This window comes from Peromyscus maniculatus, chromosome 9 (assembly GCF_049852395.1).
Source record: "Peromyscus maniculatus bairdii isolate BWxNUB_F1_BW_parent chromosome 9, HU_Pman_BW_mat_3.1, whole genome shotgun sequence".
NCBI lineage: Eukaryota > Metazoa > Chordata > Mammalia > Rodentia > Cricetidae > Peromyscus > Peromyscus maniculatus.
The window spans coordinates 96,955,127-96,977,115 of NC_134860.1; the positions used below are offsets into that span (position 1 = coordinate 96,955,127).

The 21,989-nt window shown below is 43.8% G+C and overlaps 1 protein-coding gene across 2 annotated transcripts; it reads left to right on the forward strand.

The window, feature by feature from the left end:
• Positions 1 to 23: 23 nt before the first annotated feature.
• Klf5 (KLF transcription factor 5) lies at positions 24 to 20,934 on the forward strand. Of its 2 annotated transcripts, none has more exons than XM_076545455.1 (4): positions 24 to 222; positions 6,766 to 7,636; positions 8,810 to 8,869; positions 19,126 to 20,934. In XM_076545455.1, the coding sequence occupies exons 2-4, from the start codon at positions 6,778 to 6,780 to the stop codon at positions 19,302 to 19,304; spliced, it is 1,098 nt and encodes a 365-aa protein (XP_076401570.1). In that variant the 5' UTR covers positions 24 to 222; positions 6,766 to 6,777; the 3' UTR covers positions 19,305 to 20,934. The 2 variants fall into 2 exon arrangements, with proteins under 2 accessions (XP_076401570.1, XP_006978067.1); XM_006978005.4 differs by lacking the exon at positions 24 to 222 and adding an exon at positions 3,998 to 4,580.
• Positions 20,935 to 21,989: the final 1,055 nt, after the last annotated feature.

A 21,989-nucleotide genomic window follows, 5' to 3' on the forward strand; every position in this document is an offset into this window, starting at 1 on the left:
GGTAGCACCTTGACGTTCTAAAAGATTGTTGGGTGTGAGTGCTTCAGGCCAGGAATTGTCTCTTCACCTTTCCTATCACATTTGGAGTCAGAATTCCAATACTGCACAGTTGAAGCTGCAGTATGTCTGGCCGATAACTTGGTCTAAGGCATCCGTATTTGTCATTTTCGTCTGCTTAGTATACTAACAAGGTGGAAAAAGCAGTCCCAGTCCCTCCGAAAGGTAAACCTCTACTTTTTTTTTTTTTAAAGTACTGCTAGTGTTTTAAAACTAGGGTGGATAAATTGCACTATGTAAGTGTACACTGAGAGCCTTGTGAAGTATCCTGGAGAATGCATTGAAATCCAAAATTAAATAAAATTTCTTTCTTATGAATAAGGGGCAAGTGCACAGTTGGGATATTAAATTGTTTTCTTAGGAATAATGTCGTTTTAAATGATACAAAAGTGGGATCTTTAAGATATTTTAATTACATATCTGTCATCACAAAAGAAGCAAAAGAGCATCTGTTCTCCTGTCTCTAAAGCTCTCGAATCAAAATGATTTGCATTTTGTCTCATCTCAGTGGGAACTTCTATTTACTGTGTTACTATCTCAGTAACTTTTTTTAAGCACGTGGCTCCAAGTAGTAATGAAAAGCTAAGAAAGGTTAAAGATTTGAAGTGTTCTGGAGGGCAAAATATCTTCTGTGTGTCCATTGATCCAGATTCTAACAGGGATACACAGTGAATATAAAAGTCACTTTTAATTAAACAATCTTATCCTAGGGCACTGAGTGCTCACTTGTCAGGAGTTAGTTTTGCTTCTTCTTGTGCCTTTTCTATGGTCTGGCATCACTTGGTAATTCAACACTTACTGTATGGAAATGGAATATCCTGGGGATATTCTCTGGGTCAACGTGAGCAAGGTTTGCGTTGACTCCCGGTGATCGGTGATCGCTGAACAACTGACCGACCGAGATGTTTCTGTTGAGTGTTCTTGTGAGCACTGCCCTGCAGATGGCTTCTCACTTTCCCCCTCTCATTCAGAAGCAGCTTATCTATTTTTTTTCCGACTGCCTCTTGCAAGCCCCCGCCCCCGTAGCTGGATGCCGGCTCAGCCCCCACACATTCAGGCCTATTTATTCCCGTAAAGATAGTGACACTCGGGGTTTATTCTAAGACGAAATCCTCGCTGCCCAGTGACTAAGGACCTAAGCATGCACACTGCCCCTCCGCTTACCCTCCTAGCCAGCTTGGCTACTCACCATCTTTCTTTCTTTCCCTCAGAATCCCCTGTTTTGGCACACTGCAGTTCACACACGCCTGCCAGGCCACTAATTGATTTCTGAAACCTGACGTTTGTTTTTTTGTTGTCTCCCATCTTCCCCAGTGGTACAGGACTACTCAGCAGGGAGGAATGTGAGGAACTAGAAAGTTCAGAGTAATTGAGGATCTGTCCATTCACACTGGCTGGCGGCACGCCAGTGTAGAACCTGGAAAATCTGAAAAATATTTGTCAAGTTTTAACCCTTCTTGGGGAGCGGATGGGGCAAGTTGTCAGCAGGGGTGTTTGTCTTGGTTAAACACGTTCTCCATATGTTTAGAAGAGCATGGCACACACCTTGGGCAAGGATTACATTCCAATTTCGGTACTATTGTACGGGGCTGAGCTAGTTATTTTCTGTGAGATTGCTCGGCGGGGGATTTGAGAGGAACCATTACTTACTTAGAAGTGGCAGTCCTCTTTCCTGAATCTTTATGCCAGAAGTGAAATTTAAGTAAATGCTGCCATATTTGAGCAAAAAGTAGATATTCAAGGATTTTAAAAACTGTAAATGCATCAGCTACGTAAACCAGGCCAAAGCCAGGCTCACATAGACATTCTCTTTAAAAAGTGGGAAAATAAAAAGCAGCAAGGCTATAAAACTATGATCTTAAGAGCATGTCAGATAGTTTTGTGGGCTTTTGTTTCTCCAAAATGGAAAGCCTTGTAAGGAGAAGCATGTTAAAAAGCTAGTGTGAAATTTAGAAGGATTTCCAGTAATATAAATGGGTCTCCTTGCATTAAAAGTCATGGCCCACCGAAACTGTGGTGACCAAAAAAAAGGGGGGGGTAATCTAGATAGGTTTAAAAGCAAATTAAAATAAAAATAAATACAAGATGCCTTAACTTTAAATTGGATTAAACTTAAAGGGTAAAAGAAGAAACATTCTGTTAAGAGCTATCAATACCACATTCGGTGGTCTGATCATATTATGAGCATTAAGCACTGAAAGTCTTCCAAAGATCATCTGTTGTTAAAAAGTTAAATCCGACACCAGCTCTATGACCTGTCTCTGAGCTATGTGATCGCATGATTGGGTTTAATAACAGAGAAAAGGAGGCCAGATTTTTAAAGATGAAGGCTGGCCACACGAGATTGCTCACTGAGAGAGAGCCCTAGGTGCAAAGACACTTAATAAATAACACTCTGGTATCATGAACGCACTTGTCACCGTCCTCTGAAAGCGGCAACCACAACTATAAAAATGAATCATTACTAACAGGAAGGAAAAGGGAGAAAAGAAATCGAGTTCACAGTATGATTTTATCTTTGCTGAAGAAGAAAAAGGCACGTGTGACTTTCTGTGCGTATTTTTTTCACTTACCTATGTGCTGGAAAGGAGACCCATACCTCTGGTACACTCTTTGAGGTGCATTTTTCCCCCTAAAAACTTTGAAAGTGATGGTTCACTCTGAAGTAGTCAGTGTGCCCTCTATAAGTACCCTGCTGTAATGTGCTGTCAACATAGGTACACATGTAGTAATAAGAGCACAGACCTTTTTTGTCAATTTATTGTTCCGGCTTCCCAATAAGCCACACAAAGCCATGTACAAGAACACTAAGGATTAAGGAAAATAGTTTCCTTTGGTCATTGCTGGCAAAAATTTTAAAAGTTTTTTTAAAAAACAAAACAAAACAAAAAAAACAACAACTCACCCTCCATTAAAACAACCTAGCAAATGGGTAGCAATATATTTGCCTGTAACGTTCCCAGTTTTCAGAGCCGTTGAGTGTCTGTGAATGTTTGTAGCTTCTTCGGTTCCCGTTTCGTAGGAAAAGGTGCCACTGTATTTATTAGGTAGATGGGTTATGAGTCTCATCTGAAAATATTAAACTCCATTTCCCCCCTCTGGAGACTACAGTGCTAGCAAAAATAAGCCAAAGATGTAATGTCTATTTAAATACCCGGTTGAGCTGGCTGTTGGTTCTCAAATTAGATTCCACGCTCCGGCTAGAATCAACATGGTTTAAATATTAAAAACTTCATAATTCATACGGCCAACCCCACCTCTTCCCCACATACGGCGACGGAAGGTAGAAATGTCTGTGAAAACTTGTAGCTACTTAAATACCGCAGGGGGAAATATGCCCAGGTTGGTATGCAAGGACTTGAAAAAATGCTTGACATTATAGCTTTTATTCAGGCCGTAAGGGATCTGCCAAGGATAGACAGATCCACTGCTAAAAACACAGAAATGAGAACTCTTTTACATTTGCTACTGCGCCGCCCCTTGTTTTCCTCTCAAGTACGTTTTGTATACTTAAAATCACACACTCATTGGACAAGACTGGAAAACCTCAGCCCCCAAGCTAGCCGTCTTCTGTCTTCAGCTTCAGATCCTTGCACAACACCTAAGACGTGCAATACTTTTTTTCGCCCTAATCCTGGCAGAGAACAGTTCGGAGAGATCTCCCTCGGCGCCTCCACCCTGATTCCCCCTCTTCCTAGATTCCACCCGCTCCTCTCTTTCCCTCCGCCCAGCCCTGTGCTCCGCCGGCCCAATCTGTCAGAGAAGTTGTGTACAAACTGCGCCGCAGCCCTGCGCGCGAAGCTCATGGCCCTCGAGGGGTGCGGTCGGCCCGTCGGAGGCGGGACCTCGCGGGACTTCCTTCCCATTGGCTAGCTGCTGGCCCTGGAGCCTTGCTATTGGCCAGCACGCTGCCAGTCGCGTGAGCTGGTCCTGCCTCCCCGGAGTTGGGTGAAATAGAGGCGGGCGTCAAGTGTCAGTAGTCGCGGGGCAGGTACGCGCGCTCGCAGCTTGCTGGTGGAGCTCGGAGGTGGCGGGAGCGGGTTCCGGCGAGCGAGAGAGCTCTGGGGCGGGGCGGGAGAAAGTGGCGGCCGGAGGACCTCGGCGGTGACGCGTGGCCGAGCCCAGGAGTCCCGATCTACGTGCCCGCCTTCGCGAACCGCTGGCCGCCGGCCCAGGGGTTCCCCCCCGCAAGCGGCCCCGCGCCGAGTCCGCCGTCCCGCGCCAGCCCGGGCGAAGTGGGAATCGCGATCGCTCCGTGCCCCGCGCCTGTAGTCCCCCGATCGCCCATGGCCACGCGGGTGCTGACCATGAGCGCCCGCCTGGGACCCGTGCCCCAGCCGCCGGCCACGCAGGACGAGCCGGTGTTCGCGCAGCTCAAGCCCGTGCTGGGCGCTGCGAACCCGGCCCGCGACGCGGCGCTCTTCCCCGGAGACGATCTGAAACACGCGCACCACCACCCGCCTGCGCAGCCCGCGCCGCCGCCAGCCGCCGGCCCCCGGCTGCCCTCGGAGGAGCTGGTCCAGGTAAGCCGAGCGGCCGGCCTCCCTCCCCGGGCTCGGGCGTGTCCCGCCACTGCGAGGCGCGGGCGACAGGGGCCGCTCCAGGCTGGGGCACGCGGGAGCCCGGTGCCCGGGTGGGCAGCCCCGCCCTGCGCTCTCAGACGGGGCGCCGTGGAAGTGGATGGGGGAGCAGGGCGGGGGCCCAGCTCACCCCGATCTGCCCAGAGGAGGCTAAAGACAGCCGCGCGCTCACGCGCACCTTGCCTGTTTTCTTGCGTGGGGATGAAAGCTTGTATCCACGCTCAACTTGACTTAAATTGCTTCACCTTGACCGCTCTTTCCCGATGGCCCTGGCTTAAGAAGTCCACCTGCCTGCGTCCTCTGGGATGAAGTAGAAATGCAGATTGGAGTACTGGGGTTTCATACCCTAGAATGGATTGTAGGGCCCTGTTTGGGAAACTAGAGTCAGAAGATCTAAGGTTGTACTAGAACACTGCTTTTTTTTCCTTAAAAAGAAACACGCGCACAAAAAGGCCAGGGGTGTTGTTTTCTTGGTGTGCGCGTAAATTTCCTCCCGGAGTCGCGTTGAAAGCTGGCAGTTGGCTCTTACACTTGCCCAGCAGCCGAATTAGAGCAAGCGCCTGTTTCTTTCGCCCACGCACGGGAGTCATATAGCCCAGAAAAAACTTCCCGGGACTTTTAGCTAGTCCAAAGGAAAAAAAAAAAAATTGGAAACAGACCCACATGCAAACAGCTGGAAGAGCTAAAATCAGAAACCACTAACCGCCGCGGGAGCGCAGTACACGAAAGGGTTTTAGTTCGGTTTATTTCAAGACGCTTGGTTTAATAGCCTCTTGCTGTATGCGTATTTGCACCCAGCGCCTATTTCGCGGGGTCTGCCAGTGTCGTCGTGCTTTGAGAGGACAGTGGCATTTGTCAGATGTGACTCACATGGCTAGAGCATGAATCTTTATTTTTAAGTCGTGCATATCCGGGAAATCCTGTCCGTCCTCGTCTACAACCAGATCTTAATGATCTGAGGTCCAAGATGGAATTCTTTTGAAATTTAGGAGCAAAAATAATGACTCCTCTTCACCGATTGAGGTGCAGTGGTTTATTGTTTGGTGAACTATTTCATTTAGTTGGGTTTTGTTCTTTTTCTAACTTGCTTTTCAATGTCAAGAGAAATTGAGAGGAAAAATTAAGCTTTCGTTTATGTTGGGAGAGAAGAGAACTGGGAAAGGACCGGGCAGGCCGGAAGCTGGATTATGTTATATTTTTAAACAATCAGGGCCTGGGGGATATTTGGTTGTTTCACTTTGGCAGTTTTCTCTCAGGGGATAGCAGGAGGGTAAGGGATGACTGCGCTTTTTACAGAGGAAGGGGGAATGTAGCATTGGCCCACGGAGAGGACATGATAAATGTTTTGCTCATGACTGTGCTGGCAGTTCAGCAGCCTCTCCCCACCCACGGGCGTCTTAGCACCAGTCTACCAAGGGAGTGATTTTCTCCTTGATAATTAAAGATCTGTTTTAGATAGGGATATGAATAGGAACATTTCATTATTACATTAACCAATTACGAATCTGCTGGTTAAAATCAACATTTACATCAAACGTTGAACCTGTAATTGTTTGCTTTTAGTGGATACGAGGGTTTGCTCCAAAAATTGCAATTTTTGTTAATCAAAAAAGGCACTGGAATGCCCAGAGAACATTTTATATTAGACAGACCTGAGGTACCTGACGCTGCCCACATAAAAGCCCTTTGAAATATTATTTTTAAGATTTGCAAAGGTCCTAGTTTTCAAATAAAGCAAGTTAAATGTAACGGACATGAACAGAATTGAGGTAGTTTGGCAATACTCTGATACTGTAACAGCAGATTTATCCTTCGTGGGCTGGGGTGAAACTTGATTGCATCAGAAAGGAATATGTTTTGTCTTTGCCCCCCACCCCCCCACCCTGTTGCCTCTCACTCTTGTCTGGGGAGGATTTGGGGAGTGATTTTTCTAAAGACAGGTCCTACAGACTTTTGGTTAACCAATAATTACACAATTGACAATAAACTCCTATGTTTATAAGCAACTCTTAGGAGTTGGCCCCAGTACGGGTGGTGTGAGTTTTTAGTAAGCCCTGTTTATTTACCCTTCCTGAATGAATCCGTAGATTCATTGTATATTTGTATCTCTCTCTCTTTTTTCTTTTAGACAAGATGTGAAATGGAGAAGTATCTGACCCCTCAGCTCCCTCCAGTCCCAATTCCAGAGCACAAGAAGTATAGACGGGACAGCGCCTCGGTGGTTGACCAGTTCTTCACTGACAGTGAGGGCCTACCTTACAGTATCAACATGAACGTCTTCCTCCCCGACATCACTCACCTGAGAACTGGCCTCTACAAATCCCAGAGACCATGCGTAACCCAGATCAAGACAGAACCTGTTACCATATTCAGCCACCAGAGCGAGACGACCGCCCCTCCTCCAGCCCCGACCCAGGCCCTCCCTGAGTTCACCAGCATATTCAGCTCCCACCAGACCACAGCTCCCGAGGTGAACAATATCTTCATCAAACAAGAACTTCCTACACCAGATATCCATCTCTCGGTCCCACCCCAGCAGGGCCACCTGTACCAGCTGCTGAACACACCAGATCTAGACATGCCCAGTTCCACAAACCAGACAGCGGTAATGGACACCCTTAACGTTTCTATGTCGGCCGCCATGGCAGGCCTTAACACACACACTTCTGCTGTGCCGCAGACTGCGATGAAACAGTTCCAGGGCATGCCCCCTTGCACATACACCATGCCGAGTCAGTTTCTTCCACAGCAGGCCACTTACTTTCCCCCGTCACCACCGAGTTCAGAGCCTGGAAGTCCCGATAGACAAGCTGAGATGCTCCAGAATTTAACTCCACCTCCATCCTATGCTGCTACAATTGCTTCCAAACTGGCAATTCACAACCCGAATTTACCTGCCCCTCTGCCGGTTAACTCACCGAATATCCAACCTGTCAGATACAATAGAAGGAGTAACCCTGATCTGGAGAAAAGACGCATTCACTACTGCGATTATCCGGGTACGTGGTCTGTGTGAGCTTGAAGCATCAGTGTGTTTCGTGTGGTGGTGTGCTCGTACGCTTTCGTGTGCATGCACACATGTTTGCACCGTTTTGAACCTTAGGCATGAAAATATATAGCAAGGATGTATTTGTGACCGTTCAAAAATAAATCACCTGGTTTCTCTTAGTATTCTAGTTCTGCATTTTATGCTGGCCTATAATTAGATAATAGTCTATTGCTTGTTTAATGTATTGAAAAAAAAATGGCTAGTCAGACATGATGGCTCACGCCTTTAATCCCAGCAGTGAGGCTGAGGCAGGAAGGTCACATGTTCCAACTAGCCTGGGCTACATGATAGTGAGATCCAGTCTCTTAAATAACCATTTCAAAAAATAATTTTTAATGGCTAGACCATTCTAGCAAATTAGTTAACTTGATTTTCTTTCGCTTTAGTAGTAAATAAAACTTGGATTTGGTCTAAGAGATTGTGTCATTAAATTCTAAAGTCTCCTGGAGATGAAATAGGGTGAGAGACAATAGGTGGTAATGAAGTCAGAGGGTAGGTACCTCTTGGCAAGCACAAGGCCACTCACAGGCCAGATCTAAGAAAGAAGGGTTCCCCTTAGGGTGTGCTCACTCTCGCATGAGATACGTGACCCAAAATATGATTTGACAGTAATAAATATATCTCCAAGTTGCTGGCGTAAGAGTTTATGATAAATATAGGTAATAATTTATTGACTTCATGATGTGCCCTGACGTGCTAAATTTAAAAAAAAAAAAATAGGAGTATAGAAAATTATAGCCATCTTGGATAATGACTTAGCGCACTGTCAGCTCTCTATCCACTAAGTTAAAAAGTACTGGGATAACTCTTAAGTCCCTGAAGCTCATGTTATAGTAAAAAGAGCCTACTGGAATCCAGTCACAAATATTCCGTTTGTTGCTTGACTGGACTCTCCATGTTCTTTGATCCTAAAGTGATACATAGGTCGGATCACCTCTGCCTTCTAATAAGATCATCATGGGGGAGGGTGCCTTCAAACTGCTTAACCGAAGCATCCAATACTACATCTAGCACAAGAGATTTCATCTCTAAAGCCAGATTTTAAACACTGAATCATCAAATGTAAAGTTTTCGAAGGGCCCTGGAAATGACAAGCTGTTCCTCCTCTGTTTCTTTATTTTAGGCTGCACAAAAGTTTATACAAAGTCATCTCATTTAAAAGCTCACCTGAGGACTCATACGGGTAGGTAATTTTCTTGTTAATTCTGCGAGTTGTGTAAATAGTATAAGTGGCATTCATCCCTTTAAAAGCCAGCACGTGTTTGATCTTTTCTTTCTTCTGTCAACTTTTATTTTTAATGGCCTACCTTTTCAGCAAGGGCTTGGCTTAAAATTCAGTTCCCCAAGGAAGCCCGGTTGCAGGAGAGCTGATGTCCCTTCTGTGAGACCTTGCCCTGTCACCTCATGTAGAATTAATGACCCCCCAAACGTAAACAACCGTGTTTACTAATGGATTTTAAAACTTTTTAATGGCAAGGCTTATTCCTGTCTTGAAAGGAGGGAGAAAATTCTTGGTAAATCATCTTGCTTGAAGCTAAAAAACCTTGCCGCTTACCGTGCTGGGCGCTGTGTTAACACCAGGGGCTTCACATGTGTGTGTTGAGCGTATTTGCTATGCTTGAGACGGAGGTCTAAAATCTGTAGGGTATTAGAGTGGGGTGGTCAGAATGAAGGGCAATGGTCGAAACTTGACTCCACACCCAACCTCAGTCCTTCCTCGATAGGTTCGAGAGGCCTCATCTTCAGTCTTGAAGCATCCTCTTGGAAGCATGCTTTTAAGTTCAGTCTCTAATTTTATAACGATTTGTCTTGTTAAGTTCACAGCAGTCCTTTGTAGGAGCTATTAATTTTGAAACCTCATATCAAAAAAACATGTTTAACGTGAAATTTGGTAGCATACTTTATTAAAGGGCTCCACATACCCATAATATTTTCAAGTGTCCGGGTAACGTTACTATTGTAATTTTCTTTAAATAAAAAAAAAAAAAACCCTAAAGGAGAAAAACCAGATATAAAAGTGACTGTAGTTGTTCCTCACATACACCCTCCCTACCTAGAGTTCAAAGAATAAGTTTGCTAATAAAAGCAGTGACCTAGCAAAATGTATTATTCCATCATTGCTATGGAAACCAAAGTATTCAACAGTTCCTTTGAATGGGTTGTTGGATTAGTGTGAGGACTTGAATCTCCCTAGGCTAGATGTTACTATGGAAATTGAGTTTTGATAAATGAAGTAGTTATCTCTAACTGCTGCATTAAAAAGTAAAAGCCTTTGAACAAAGGTCAGTGCTGAACCAGAGCCCTGAGAGAGTCTGGTTGCAGGCATTTTGTATGTGTTAGGAAGTAGTGCTTGATATCTGAATGCTAAACACTTACTAAAATCCAAATGGCGCTGGCGATAGCGTGGCAGATACCGGGCCTTTCCGAGAAAAGGCGTCTCTTGCATTTATCTGTGATAGGAATGGATTGCTTGGCCTGAGGTTTTTTTTGTTTGCAGGTAGTCGTAAACAGAATAATCCAGCATATGATTAAAAAAAAACAAAAACAACTCCAATCTTAAGTTTCTAAAATATGATTGATACGAGCCAGAAGATTTCATATACAAACTCTAAAAAACAAACAAACAAACAAAAAAACCAAAACTAAAATATCCATTTTCTGGACTAGTGTTGTGTTAGGGAAACACTGAACTTGGGTTCTTGCCTGAGCTTTTGATCAAGGGGAAATAGAAGTAGCTTAGAAACATTTGAGCTATTGTTCTCTCCCCCCCCCCCCCCCCTTTTCTCTTCTCTCTTTCTCCTCTCATCAGAAGTCCTTGAAACTGGAGAGGAAGGAGGGAATGCGTTTTCTGAGGTTAAAGTCCCATAATAAAGAAGTGTGCAATAGCATATAACGATGTAATCAACTGCTCATTGCAGGGATGTCGTCCGGCCGTATCTAAATAGCCTTTCCACCCTGTCAGGGTTTACTGCTCTGAAGGCTTGGATCTGGGATCCTGGAACCTGACCTGCTGGCAAAGAAATTTAATAGTGGGTAGTTTGAACAATGCCTGCACTAATTAAAAAAAAAAAAGCAAACGGAGGCAGAGGATCTAGGCCTACTTAGGGTCCCATGCAGCGACCTTTTCACTTGATTATAAATATTGTGGCCTTAAACATCTAATAAGTAAGACCATGTAATGTAGTTTAATAAAGTTTTGTTTGATAGTCTTTCAAATGCCTTGGGGAGGGTTTGTAACAGACTCGTTCATCTGGCTAAACCCGTTCTTGGGTAATCATAGAGCGCGGAGGCTTTCTCCTCATTTCTAGTTTCTAGACAATGCCTCTTAAAATTACCTGTGCTCGCCACCATTGTCTCCCCTCCCTCCGTCCCTCCCTCCCTCCCTCCACTCCTGCTCAGTGAGTGGACAGGAAGCCAGCAGAGCTTGTGGGCTGGTTTTTTCTTTTTCCTTCTAATGCCCAGGTCGAGGCAACAGTTTCGTTTTTTTTCTGAATAGTATCTCTGATTTAATAGCTTGTCATGCAGTTCTTTCTGTCCCGTTTCCTCCTACTTGGGAAACTTGTTAGGGGACTTTAAAAACTATATGGCGGCGTTGTGTATTTGACGGAATAAAAGAAATGCTTTTCTAATGGTCGCTGGCAGAATGTGAAGCACCCCAGCATTTCTGGAAAGTAATTGCAGCTGCTTTTAAATGTCAAGTTACCATATGCCTCATCCGACTTAAGCAATGAGAAGAACAGCCTTCATCTGTGTTCTGTTTAATGACTTATTTCTGGGGTTCCAGGTAGTGAGTGACTCTAACTTGGGTTGCAGAGTGAATCTAACCAAATAGCCTGTCAACAAGCACAGCTCATGCTTCCTAAACTGGGACGAGTAAAACTCCAGTCTGCTTTTTGAGTCACAAGTACCATAGCATTCAAGTTTTCTAAGTTCATGGACTTGGATTTCTTTATAGAGAAAATACACAAGAACTTCAAGCTCTTCTGTGTATGGTCACACAGAATCCCTGAGACGTAACTATCTGTGTTTATCTGTGTAACACTTGTGGGTTCATATAGGCATCCTTTATGTGGGTGAGTGGGTGCTTGTGTTATTTGTGATACATGTGCACACATTAATATGCTGTTTAGAAATAGTTACGGCCGCTTCTAGGCAACAGTGTCAATAAGTGGTCTATTCCCAAATCAAAATATTTGTACTTTTAATAGCATTTAAAAGAACATTTCATTGAAATTCTTATGCCTTGTGATGTTTACAAGGGAGGGTGCACGTTGCCATCATTCTAAAATGTCTTCTGACAACCTTTCAAAAAACACATAATTCTGCCCTCGTAAATCACCATGATTGATTAAACTGTCTTCTGTAAACAGCTTACAGTTTCTGTGTTCCTATGCTTAATAAGAACAAGCATTTTAAAGACAACTTTTAAAGACAACTTTCTGCACTCTAGGCTACATGAGCGATGAGCGACACCCCAGACTCCTTCCCAGAATTCCATTGGGAAGATGTAGATCACTTTTCAGCTGTGGCTTTCTGCAGCCAGGTAGAATTAGGAATTGTATTAACAATCAAGAAGCAACTCTCAAGAGTCCATGCATACAGCTTGGCCGGCCAGGGGCTGAAGACGAAAAGAGGCAGTTAGAATAGAAACTCCCACAAACCACCATAGAGAACAAGAGTCCAATGGACCCTTGAGTATTGTACTCAGAATCTCCTGATGGAGATGGACTGTAGCCTGTCTCTCAGTGTGAGGGACAAAGCTCTACCTTGTCCCTTAAACTGCTATGGGAACCAAAATTATCTAGTGGCATTTATTTGTAAGATGTTTCCATGGTACTTTTAAGTACATAATTTAGGTTCCTGCTTTAGTTTGAAGTGGTTACTAAGTAAGGATCCTACGTATAAATGAAGAACCATGTCTTTGCTGGGAACTCATTTTCCATAAGCTATATCAGACATAGTTTTGATAATGTTGACATCGAAGATGTTTTTATTACAGGCATTTTTTTTTCCACTGAAAAGAACAACTAGACTACTCTATGGAAAGGATATGAAAGCCTTTAAAAGAGAACCAGGAAAGATTTCATGTCAGGCCATAATGGATGATGGAGATCGTACGGTTTGGCTCTAGAATAAATGGATATTAGTTAGATGCATAACCTGTTGTATCAGAATATAATTGCATAAGCAAAATATTTTGTAGATATAGTATCTAGTGATTTTCATATTTAAAAACAGCACATTGAAAAGCATCACAATTCAGCATTTGGTTTTAGGCATTGGTATTCTTTCAGTGTTTTATTTCACTAATAGCTTTTTGAAATGTATTTTTACATTGACTTTCAGGCTTACTTTTTTTCTTTTAAGTGGTAGCTTAGAGACTTGTTGGTTTAGACCCCAGGAAAGGTATTTATGAGGAAGAAAGCTTAGAAACAATTTCTTTTTAATGACTCATTGGGAAGACTAAACTTTGCTTCGGGGACGAGTTCTTTCATCTGAAAAACATTTACATAGGAAATTGATCAAACATTGTTTCGGGATGATAAAGCGTATCAAAGGTTAAGTATAATTTAATTCAGCAGGCATTTTTGACTGGTTTTCTGAAGAATCCAAAGAATTAATCTCATTTTACCTTTTAGTTTATAAGCTAGTGGGAGGAGACAGTTCCTATGTAGATGGAATATAATTAATTGTTGGAACTGAGATAGAAGCAGTCAGCCGCGTGAAGGTCGGAGGAATGCAGACAGCAGTATTTAAAAATATAGATTTTAATTACCCAGGAATTTTCCTTTGCTGGGTATTTTTAGTTCTACCTGATGGCCTACATCTTTTCTGGTGAAAGATTAGAAACCAAAGTCATGTCCTACTTGAGGGGAAGAGGCTTGTCTGCCTGTGTAATTCATATTCATGGATATGTAACAAGTCTGATTAAGGACAAGGTACTGATTTAGAAGCACAAAGTGGCCAGCTTTTTTTGCCTAGAAACATCTTCGTGGAATAAATTTCCCTTTGGCAGGTAAGGTAAGCTGTTGGACAGGGGAGCCGGGCGAAGCGCTGGGTATAGGAAAGGGCATCACCCTGTCGAGTGAGTGGATGAAAACATTTCACTGGCTTTTTAGGAGCGGTGGGATGGTCTTTCTGTACACTATGAATATGCGTGTGTTTGTTTGTATGTTTGAAGTTAGTTTAGAACCCCATTAAAAAGAAAACCAATCCGGAGTGGCATCTTTTCGCCAGGAGCTTTGAGAATTTGGTACTTGAACTGTTTGTTAGTGCTTGTTTGGGGCCAAGAAGTAGTCAAATGTGGGACCCACACTGCCTCCCTCAGCCCCCACAGCAAGGTCACCCTCCATTCTACTTTGCTTCAGTAGATGAGTGCTCTCTGGCCCCAGAATAAGGCCCTTGTTGCATGTGACCAGTACTGTAGCCTTTCAGAGCTACGGGGACTATTTCAGTCCCCGTATATAAAAGGACATTTGTGTACAGAGAATCTTTATCCTGTGCACCTTCAGGATAAGTAAGGGATTCCAGTATTTTACCCTGAAGACACTCAAAGCAGAGCTCCGATCTAAATATAGTCAATTACCCCGGTAGTCCTGAGCCTCACACCGGCCTCCTGCCTTTCTTCATCTTCATTATGAAAATAAGTGCTCAGACTGGGCCCAGACATTATTTTCAGAGAGGCAGTGGAGGAGGAATGCAAAACAAAGGGACCGTCAGGCACACACAAAATACATCCCACCGTTAACATTCTCGCCTCCCTGCCCAGGGCTTCCTTAAACATTTGATCCTGGGGACGAAACCACCACCCTGTGCTCGAAAAGCATGGTCTGGACTGCTGAGGCACATCCCCAGCCCCAGTCAAAGCCAGCTTATGTAGTGAAGCTACAGAATGCCGTGGCCATGGTCTCTCAGGTTTTCTTCTAGAGGGAGGGAGCAGAAGGAATTGGGTTTAGAAGAATGTGATGAATTGAGAAATGTGATCAAAGGGGGGGTTCCAGAATATCCTTTCCTCAGATGGACCATTCCTGACATCTAGGAAGGATTAGCTTTGGAAGTGAATCTTTCTCTGTTAGAAGTGTAGGAGACTGCTACAAACCCTAACAAAATCTTGTCATGGAAAAGTACTGGCATGGTTGTATTTTTTAAAAAAAGTCAATGAGTCCAAATCACTGTCACTTCTCCGATATGATGTAAATACTATTTTCCATGATTCCTTCAATGGTTCGTTTGCCCCTTTCGGTTCTTAGAAGCAAATCTGACAGGGAGCCTATTTGAGGATCGAGCTCCCACAAGTCTGTGATGGAGGGAGCCCAGCTATTGGTCAGGGACCAAATCTTCTATCAAGCTAGGTAGGCATTTAGTGCAGGTGGTGTCCTCTTGAGTTAACATTAGTTTTAGTTCTAGTGGTTCGGGGTTTTATCTTTATTATATATTGATTAGACTGTCTTTTCATCATTGAGAAAGAAACATAAATTTACTGTAATAAACCTTAGAGTTACCTCATTTCCTTTGTTACAACAGTCTATGTAGAACTTTCTAGAAAAGGACCTTGGTATGCGACTATTGAATATGTTCAACAGAGCAGAGAAACCTCCCATTCTATTGTAGATTCAGAATCCCCCCATCCCCCCCGTTTGGTTTTTTCAAGACAGGATTTCCCTGGTCTTGGCTGTCCTGGAACTCTGTAGACCAGACTGGCCTCAAACTCACAAAGATCTGCCTGCCTCTGCCTCCCGGGTTCTGGGATTAAAGGCGTGCTACCACTACCTGTTGAGATCATCAGAGAAGAAGAGAGAATGTTTTTTATTGAGGGTGTTTTTTGAATAGTTGGCGAGACAAGCATTCTTGAACCCAGCGGAAGGAGCCTCGTTAAGGTTCCGTCTGGAGATGGCCAGTGCTAGGACTGAACAGCTTCCAGGGTCCCCTAAAAGATGAGGGCTCTGTAAAGGGCTAGTCCACAACACTGTACCCTGACCTCACACAGTCTAGGTTTTAAGGCCTTTTGTGCGTCCGTTAGCTGTCCTGTTCTCTTCACGAGAGACTGTAGAATCTGAGTAGCTTTGAACAATATGTATGTATCCATCCCTTGCATCTTGGAAAGAGTGTAATAGTGTTTGCTAATGGAAGGTTTAAGTGGGACATTAAAGAAAGTGGCAGTCCAGGACTCTTAGTGTGGAGCCGATGGGTCAGCTGCTAACTTCTGGAGTTGTCGGAGAGTGGAAGGAGAGAAGAATTACCTGGCTCTTGAGCAGACATCTGGAGGCGCCGTCAAGCCTTGTCTCTTGCTCTGAGGTGTTTCTAGAAGCTGGAGCTGTTAGCCAGCCTGCTAATAGCTTTATCAGCATGGGGCATATGCGTGTTTAACTTGGACATATCTCCCAGAGATTAGGGGTTCTTCAGCCATCCCTATAGCTTTAAGGGAGAGGAGAAGAAAATGCACACTGTGAGATAAGGCGGAGGGTTTCCACGCCACACAACCGGCCACTGTTTTCACTTTGCCTTTCCATAGTTTGACGCTAGCAGCAGGAGGACTTGGAAATACAGTGGATGTTGAAAGAGCTTAACTAAGTATTTCAAATTGGTGGTATTGGACGGAGGTTCTTTAAAAATCCAATTACTTTTGAAAGCTCTATCCTGTTGAAATATAACTTGGAGGAAGTCAGTTTGCTTTCCCAGAAGTACTGACCGTAGTGTTTCTGGCCGAGGAAGAAAGGCTTAAGTCTGCTTCCAGGCCAGAAATGGGGTACCAGCTTCCTCTGCGATGTTTTACTTGAACGGTGCTGACACTTGAACAAATCCCATAGAAACGGCCCCGAGTGGGGGATAGTTGTCCTTGCTTTATAGGAAGTCTTGGCCCTGGTAACTGCCCTTCCAGACACTGGTAGTATTCTTGGCTGAATAGGCTGTAGATGCCCATAAATTGAGAGCAAAACCTCAAATGTTTTAGGAACTTTAATGGCTACTGTATGTCAACCAATCAGTAAAGTCAACTTTACAAAATATTGGTGCAGTTTATTGCTTTGCAGCCAATAAAAACAGTGAACAAAAAGAGTCCAGTGTCCCCCTGCTTCTAAAGCAAACTTGAAAACTTAGTTCTCTGTACGTAATTATTAAATTCAAAAGGCTTGAATGATCCTTCTTAAACTGAGACTCCCGAGGAAGTTTTTTTTCCCTTGATTTAAACATCAGAATTAGACCTCTCCCCCACGGAATGACAGGAAAGCCGTGTTTGTTACTGTGATTTGTTTTCACCAGACATTTCTGTGTGAAGTTCTTTCTTCTGTTTGATTGACGTCTCTGAGCCGGACAGTTAAAGTCACCACCAGCGTTAAAATCCTTTCTGTGACTCCAGCACTGTGTGTGAATGTAAATAGAAGAGAAATGACTTTTCTGTTATTTAAAAAAGCCCGAGTGTCAGTGTAACTTTCTAGGTTGAGTTTACTATGAGGGAGCAAGGTACACACTTTTAATTCACCCAATTGGGCTACATGGTGAAATATCCACACAAAAGATGTGTGTGTGTGCACGTGCACACACACCTGTGATGGAGGAGAAATCTAGAATTGAGATATGTATTTGACTTGACATTTTTGAAACAGCATCTTGTTATATATGCTTAGGCTAGTTTCCAACTCCTAACTCCCCCTGCCTCAGCCTCCCCAGTACTGGGATGTCAGGAATTTACCACCATGCCTGGCTGAGATGTGCATTTTAAAAACTGGAATGGTTAAGAACCAAAAGGTGGTTAGTTGTGAGTATGCCTTACATCAGAGGCAGAAGGTGGGGGAGCAGAGGGCAGGCTAGGGTGTAAGCTATCCTGAAAGTGAGGGTGCAATGCCATGGGGCCAGTGTCATTCGATTCATGCTGGCCTTTGCTTCTTTGTCCTGTGAGGCATTAAGTAGTTTTGGAAGTTAAGTGGCTGGCAAATTTGGGAGAACATTAGGAATCATACAAATTGTACAGTGGCATTGGCTCAAATATCAGCTCACTGTTTGTTGCAGAAGGCTGGGGAAAACAGAAAAGAAAACAGAAGAAATTGGGCCAGGTTTTTAGATGTCAGCTGCGCTCCCCAAGGTCTGGCTTTTTTGTTCTATTTGTGGTATTCCACAAATTTTTCTATCCTGGACAATTGCCAAATTGTTCATGGAATAAATTTGGTAGAGGTTGAGACACAGGGTATTTCTGAATAGCCCTGGCTGTCCTGGGTCTCACTCTGTAGACCAGGCTGGCCTCGAACTCAGAGATCCATTGGCCTCTGCCTCCTGAGTGCTGGGATTAAAGGTGTGCACCATCTCATAGAGCAATGTTGATAACCTTTGTGGAGCGACACTGGGCGCCACAAAGTTCAGTCTTCGTGTGTGCCAGCAAATGCTAGTCGCTCTTCCTTGACTTACATGCTGAAGGACACAGGTTCAATCCTCAGCTCTCAAAACAAAACAAACAAAAACAAACTGAAGAGGTCTGACCAGACGATGGTGCATGCCTTTAATCCCAGCACTGAGAGGCAGAGAGGCAAGGGGATCTCTGAGTTTGAGGCCAGCCTGGGCTACAGAGCAAGTTCTAGGACAGCCAGGACTACACAGAAATTCTGTCATGAAAGGAAAAAAAAAAAAGTCTCTTAACAATGTGAATTGATCAGTACCAGACTCTGATGTCCTTAAGGAATTTATATCAAATATCAAATGCAAAGACATTTAGATAAAGCAATGAAATTTTAAGTTATCTGGTTTGTTTTGCTTCTGACTGCACAAAGTATGTGCAAATGTGTGTGCTAGTGTGAATATAAAGACAGTGGAGTGAGCCGACCAGTGTGTTAGCACACTCCTGTAATCCAAGCATTTGGGAAGTGGAGGCAGAAACTTCAGGAGTTCAAGGTTTTTCCCACCTAGGTAATCTGAGACCTGTTTGGTCTACATGAGACACTTCCAAAGAAAAAAGGAGTCCACAGCCTGTGTGTGACGGGCTCTATGCCGGGAATCTAATTCAGAGAAAACTAGGAGCTTCATGGTGAAGGTATGATCTGAGCAGCTAGCTCCCTCACTGGCATTAGCCATCATTTTTTACAGTAATTAAGGTTTGGTTATGGAGAATCCTTATTTGTAAGATGACATCATCCAAAGGCACGTGCTCACTTTAAGGATATATTTTGCATTTGCCCCAAAATTTCCATTCTTCAGCCTTCCCTTCACCTCCATCTCAGTATCTTTAGTATGTAGACCAGGCTGGCCCTGGGTGGTGTGAAAGGCGAGGTGGGCCACGCCCAGCCAGTCTTCTGAAAGACGCTTGGATTCCAGGTGGCATCCACTTGGAAGGACTCGAGGATGCTTCTTCGCGGGGCAGCCCTGTTCCGTTCACAGTGGGGGGCTGAGTGTGCTGTGCGCTCTGCGCTTGATCTTGGCCGCGGACCACCTCACCTTGTCTCTTCCTTGCCGCAGGTGAGAAGCCCTACAAGTGCACCTGGGAGGGCTGCGACTGGAGGTTCGCGCGGTCGGACGAGCTGACCCGCCACTACAGGAAGCACACGGGCGCCAAGCCGTTCCAGTGCGGGGTGTGCAACCGCAGCTTCTCCCGCTCCGACCACCTGGCGCTGCACATGAAGCGCCACCAGAACTGAGCACTGCCAACCGCCCGCCCGCCCGACGCCTCGCAGTCCGCTCCGCCACCCTTTACACCGCAGATCTAACTTCATAGAGAGAGAGGAGAGAGAGAGAAAAGCAAAAGAACTGGAAATGTATATTTTGTATATTTGAGGCCACAGGGAATACATTGTATTGATACCAAAGTGTTTGGTTATTTGGAGAACCTGGAAGCTTGCTGTCATGCTCACACCGCTGGCTTTAGTCCAGCAAACTTCATCTCCAGACAGGCAGCCACATCTCAGTATGGGGAACCGGTGGGGGCGCACGGGTGCGTAGGCTGTTTCTATACAGACTGCACACGCAATCATTTGTGACATTTAGCATAAACAAACCAGTTGGCAGGCACCCGGACAGACTCTCAAGATTTTACTTGACGTGGACTTGTTTTTTTTCTCAAGATTAGATTATTTCCATAGCGGAGGTACACGGTGGTGTACCTGGCAATTCACAAATAGCCATTGAACAAATGTGTTTTTGTTTTTGTTTTTTTTTTATATGAGTTGCCTATATTTGCTATTCAAAATTTTGTAAATATGCAAATCAGCTTTATAAGTTTATTACAAGTTTTTAAGGATTGTTTGGGGGGGAATCATACTTCTTTTGAAAATAACTATGAATACACTTAAAGTTAGAATTTGTGGTTAAGATACCTCTCAAAAAAGTTACCAAATCCATTTCTTTGGGGAGGGAATAATCATCCGAATGAGTAAAATGCAAATTTCACTCTGATTGAAATAAGATTGTTTATTTTAAATATGAAAGTTTTTTTTTTATATGAATTTAAACTGAAGAGCTTAAAGATAAAGTTACAATACACGGACATTAAAGTTCTTACCATACATTAAACAGTATCATTTTTAAGTGGGGAAGGACTGGCTGTCATATATGTCCTTGTTGAACTTAGGACTCTGTTTTCACTTGTGGAAGCATTGAATTTCCGGTGCAGTGTTCTTGGACCTGGGACGTTTGTGTTTGCTCATGCAGTACTGTTGGTTAAATGACTATGTGGATTTTTGCATGTAATATCCAGTGAGACACAGTAATTTTATTGAAATTACAGTGCAGTGTAGTTAATCTGTTAATACTGACTCGGTGTCTGCCTTTACTATCAGTGATATGTTGAAAGCTTACCAATATGCAATATCATAGGAATGTGACGTTGATGCTGTTAACCAAAGGGCAGAAATCAAGCAAAATGCCAAAAGCGGTCTTAATTGAAAATTTTAATTTTTGTTTTTAAAATATTGTTTATCATTATTTATTTTGTGGTAATATAGTAAGTTTTTTTTTAGAAAACAATTTTCATAACTTGATAAATTATAGTTTTGTTTGTTAGAAAAGTTGCTTCAACGTGTAAATAGGTGACAAACTGGTGTAAATAGTTTTGTAAGAGGCTTCCAGATGTTTATACGTGGACACATCTACATCAAAAGCGTAAATGGGCTGCTGTTTTGCTTCTTTGTCCCTTATTTTTGTATTGTGGTCACTTCCTATGCAAATATCGGAGCAAGCAGCTGTATAGTTGTAGAATTTTTTGAGAGAATGAGATGTTTATATATTAACGACAATTTTTTTTTTTTTGGAAATAAAAGTGCCTAAAAGATTTATATGGTGCCTTCTTTACCTTCTATAGTAGATTAAGAGCAAATCCTGAGACCAGCTTTTTCCGTGAGTCCACAGAGAAAGCCCAGGGACCTGGGTGCACATCAGGTGCATGCCTGTCATCCCAGCCTCTCAGAGGCTGAATTCAAGGACACAGGGAGATCCTGTCTGAAAAGAAAAAACAAAACACTTTGAATCATGCCTCCTTTAAGACAAAAGGATTTATTTAGCAATTAAATAAATGAAAAAAAGAAAATCAATAAATGAAATTCAGGCTGGGTGTGTATCTCAGTTGGTAGAGTGGATTGCCTAGCTGGCATACACAAAGCCCTGGGTTCCAGCTACAGCCCTACGTCAGCCAGGCAGTGGAGGTGCCCAACTGTAATCTCAGCCCAGATGGAGACAAGAGGATCTGAAGTTCAAAGTTACCCTCTGCCACAAAGTTCAAGGCTGTGCTGAGCTACCTGAGATCCTCTCTCAAAACTATGAAAATAAATAAGACTATAAAGCGTACATTTCTGAGTACCTCACACACACTGTGCCAGTTGGAGCTGCTGACTTAAGCTTGTGTTATTTTGAGAGATTATATTGTCAGGTAAATTTTTTTTTTTTGCTTTGAAACGCTTCCTCTCTGTGTAGCCCTGGCTTTCCTGGAGCTAGCTATGTAGACAAGGCTGGCCTTGAACACAGAACCGTGTGCCTCTGCCTCCAGAGTGCTGGGATTAAGGGTGTGTGCTACCACACCCATCCAGGAATGGATTTTTGAAGTTGTAATTTATTTCCCCCAGTGGAACCCACAGTCTTGTGGAAGGGCAAGGGTGACTACAGAAGTCTGTTGACACCACCCGGGCCAGGTGATCAAGGTCTAGACCAACAGTGAGACGCCATGCTGACAGTGTGCCCCCTGATGAAAGGAAAACTTGCCTCTGAGATCTTAGAACATCTGTCGCCTGTGCCATGAGAGGCAGCAGGCAGTACCGGGGCATCCTATCAAATACTGTGGAGGTAAGGAAAGCACTCTGAAGCTATTGGAGAGGCGTGATAACCCAAAGCAGGGC

Bases quoted from the DNA above. Each gene is read 5' to 3' on its own strand.
- Klf5 (XM_006978005.4), top strand. From the start codon at position 4,344: ATGGCCACGCGGGTGCTGACCATGAGCGCCCGCCTGGGACCCGTGCCC. The intron at 7,637-8,809 runs GTACGTGGTCTG...TCTTTATTTTAG, and splicing joins TCACTACTGCGATTATCCGG to GCTGCACAAAAGTTTATACA. The intron at 8,870-19,125 runs GTAGGTAATTTT...TCCTTGCCGCAG, and splicing joins TCACCTGAGGACTCATACGG to GTGAGAAGCCCTACAAGTGC.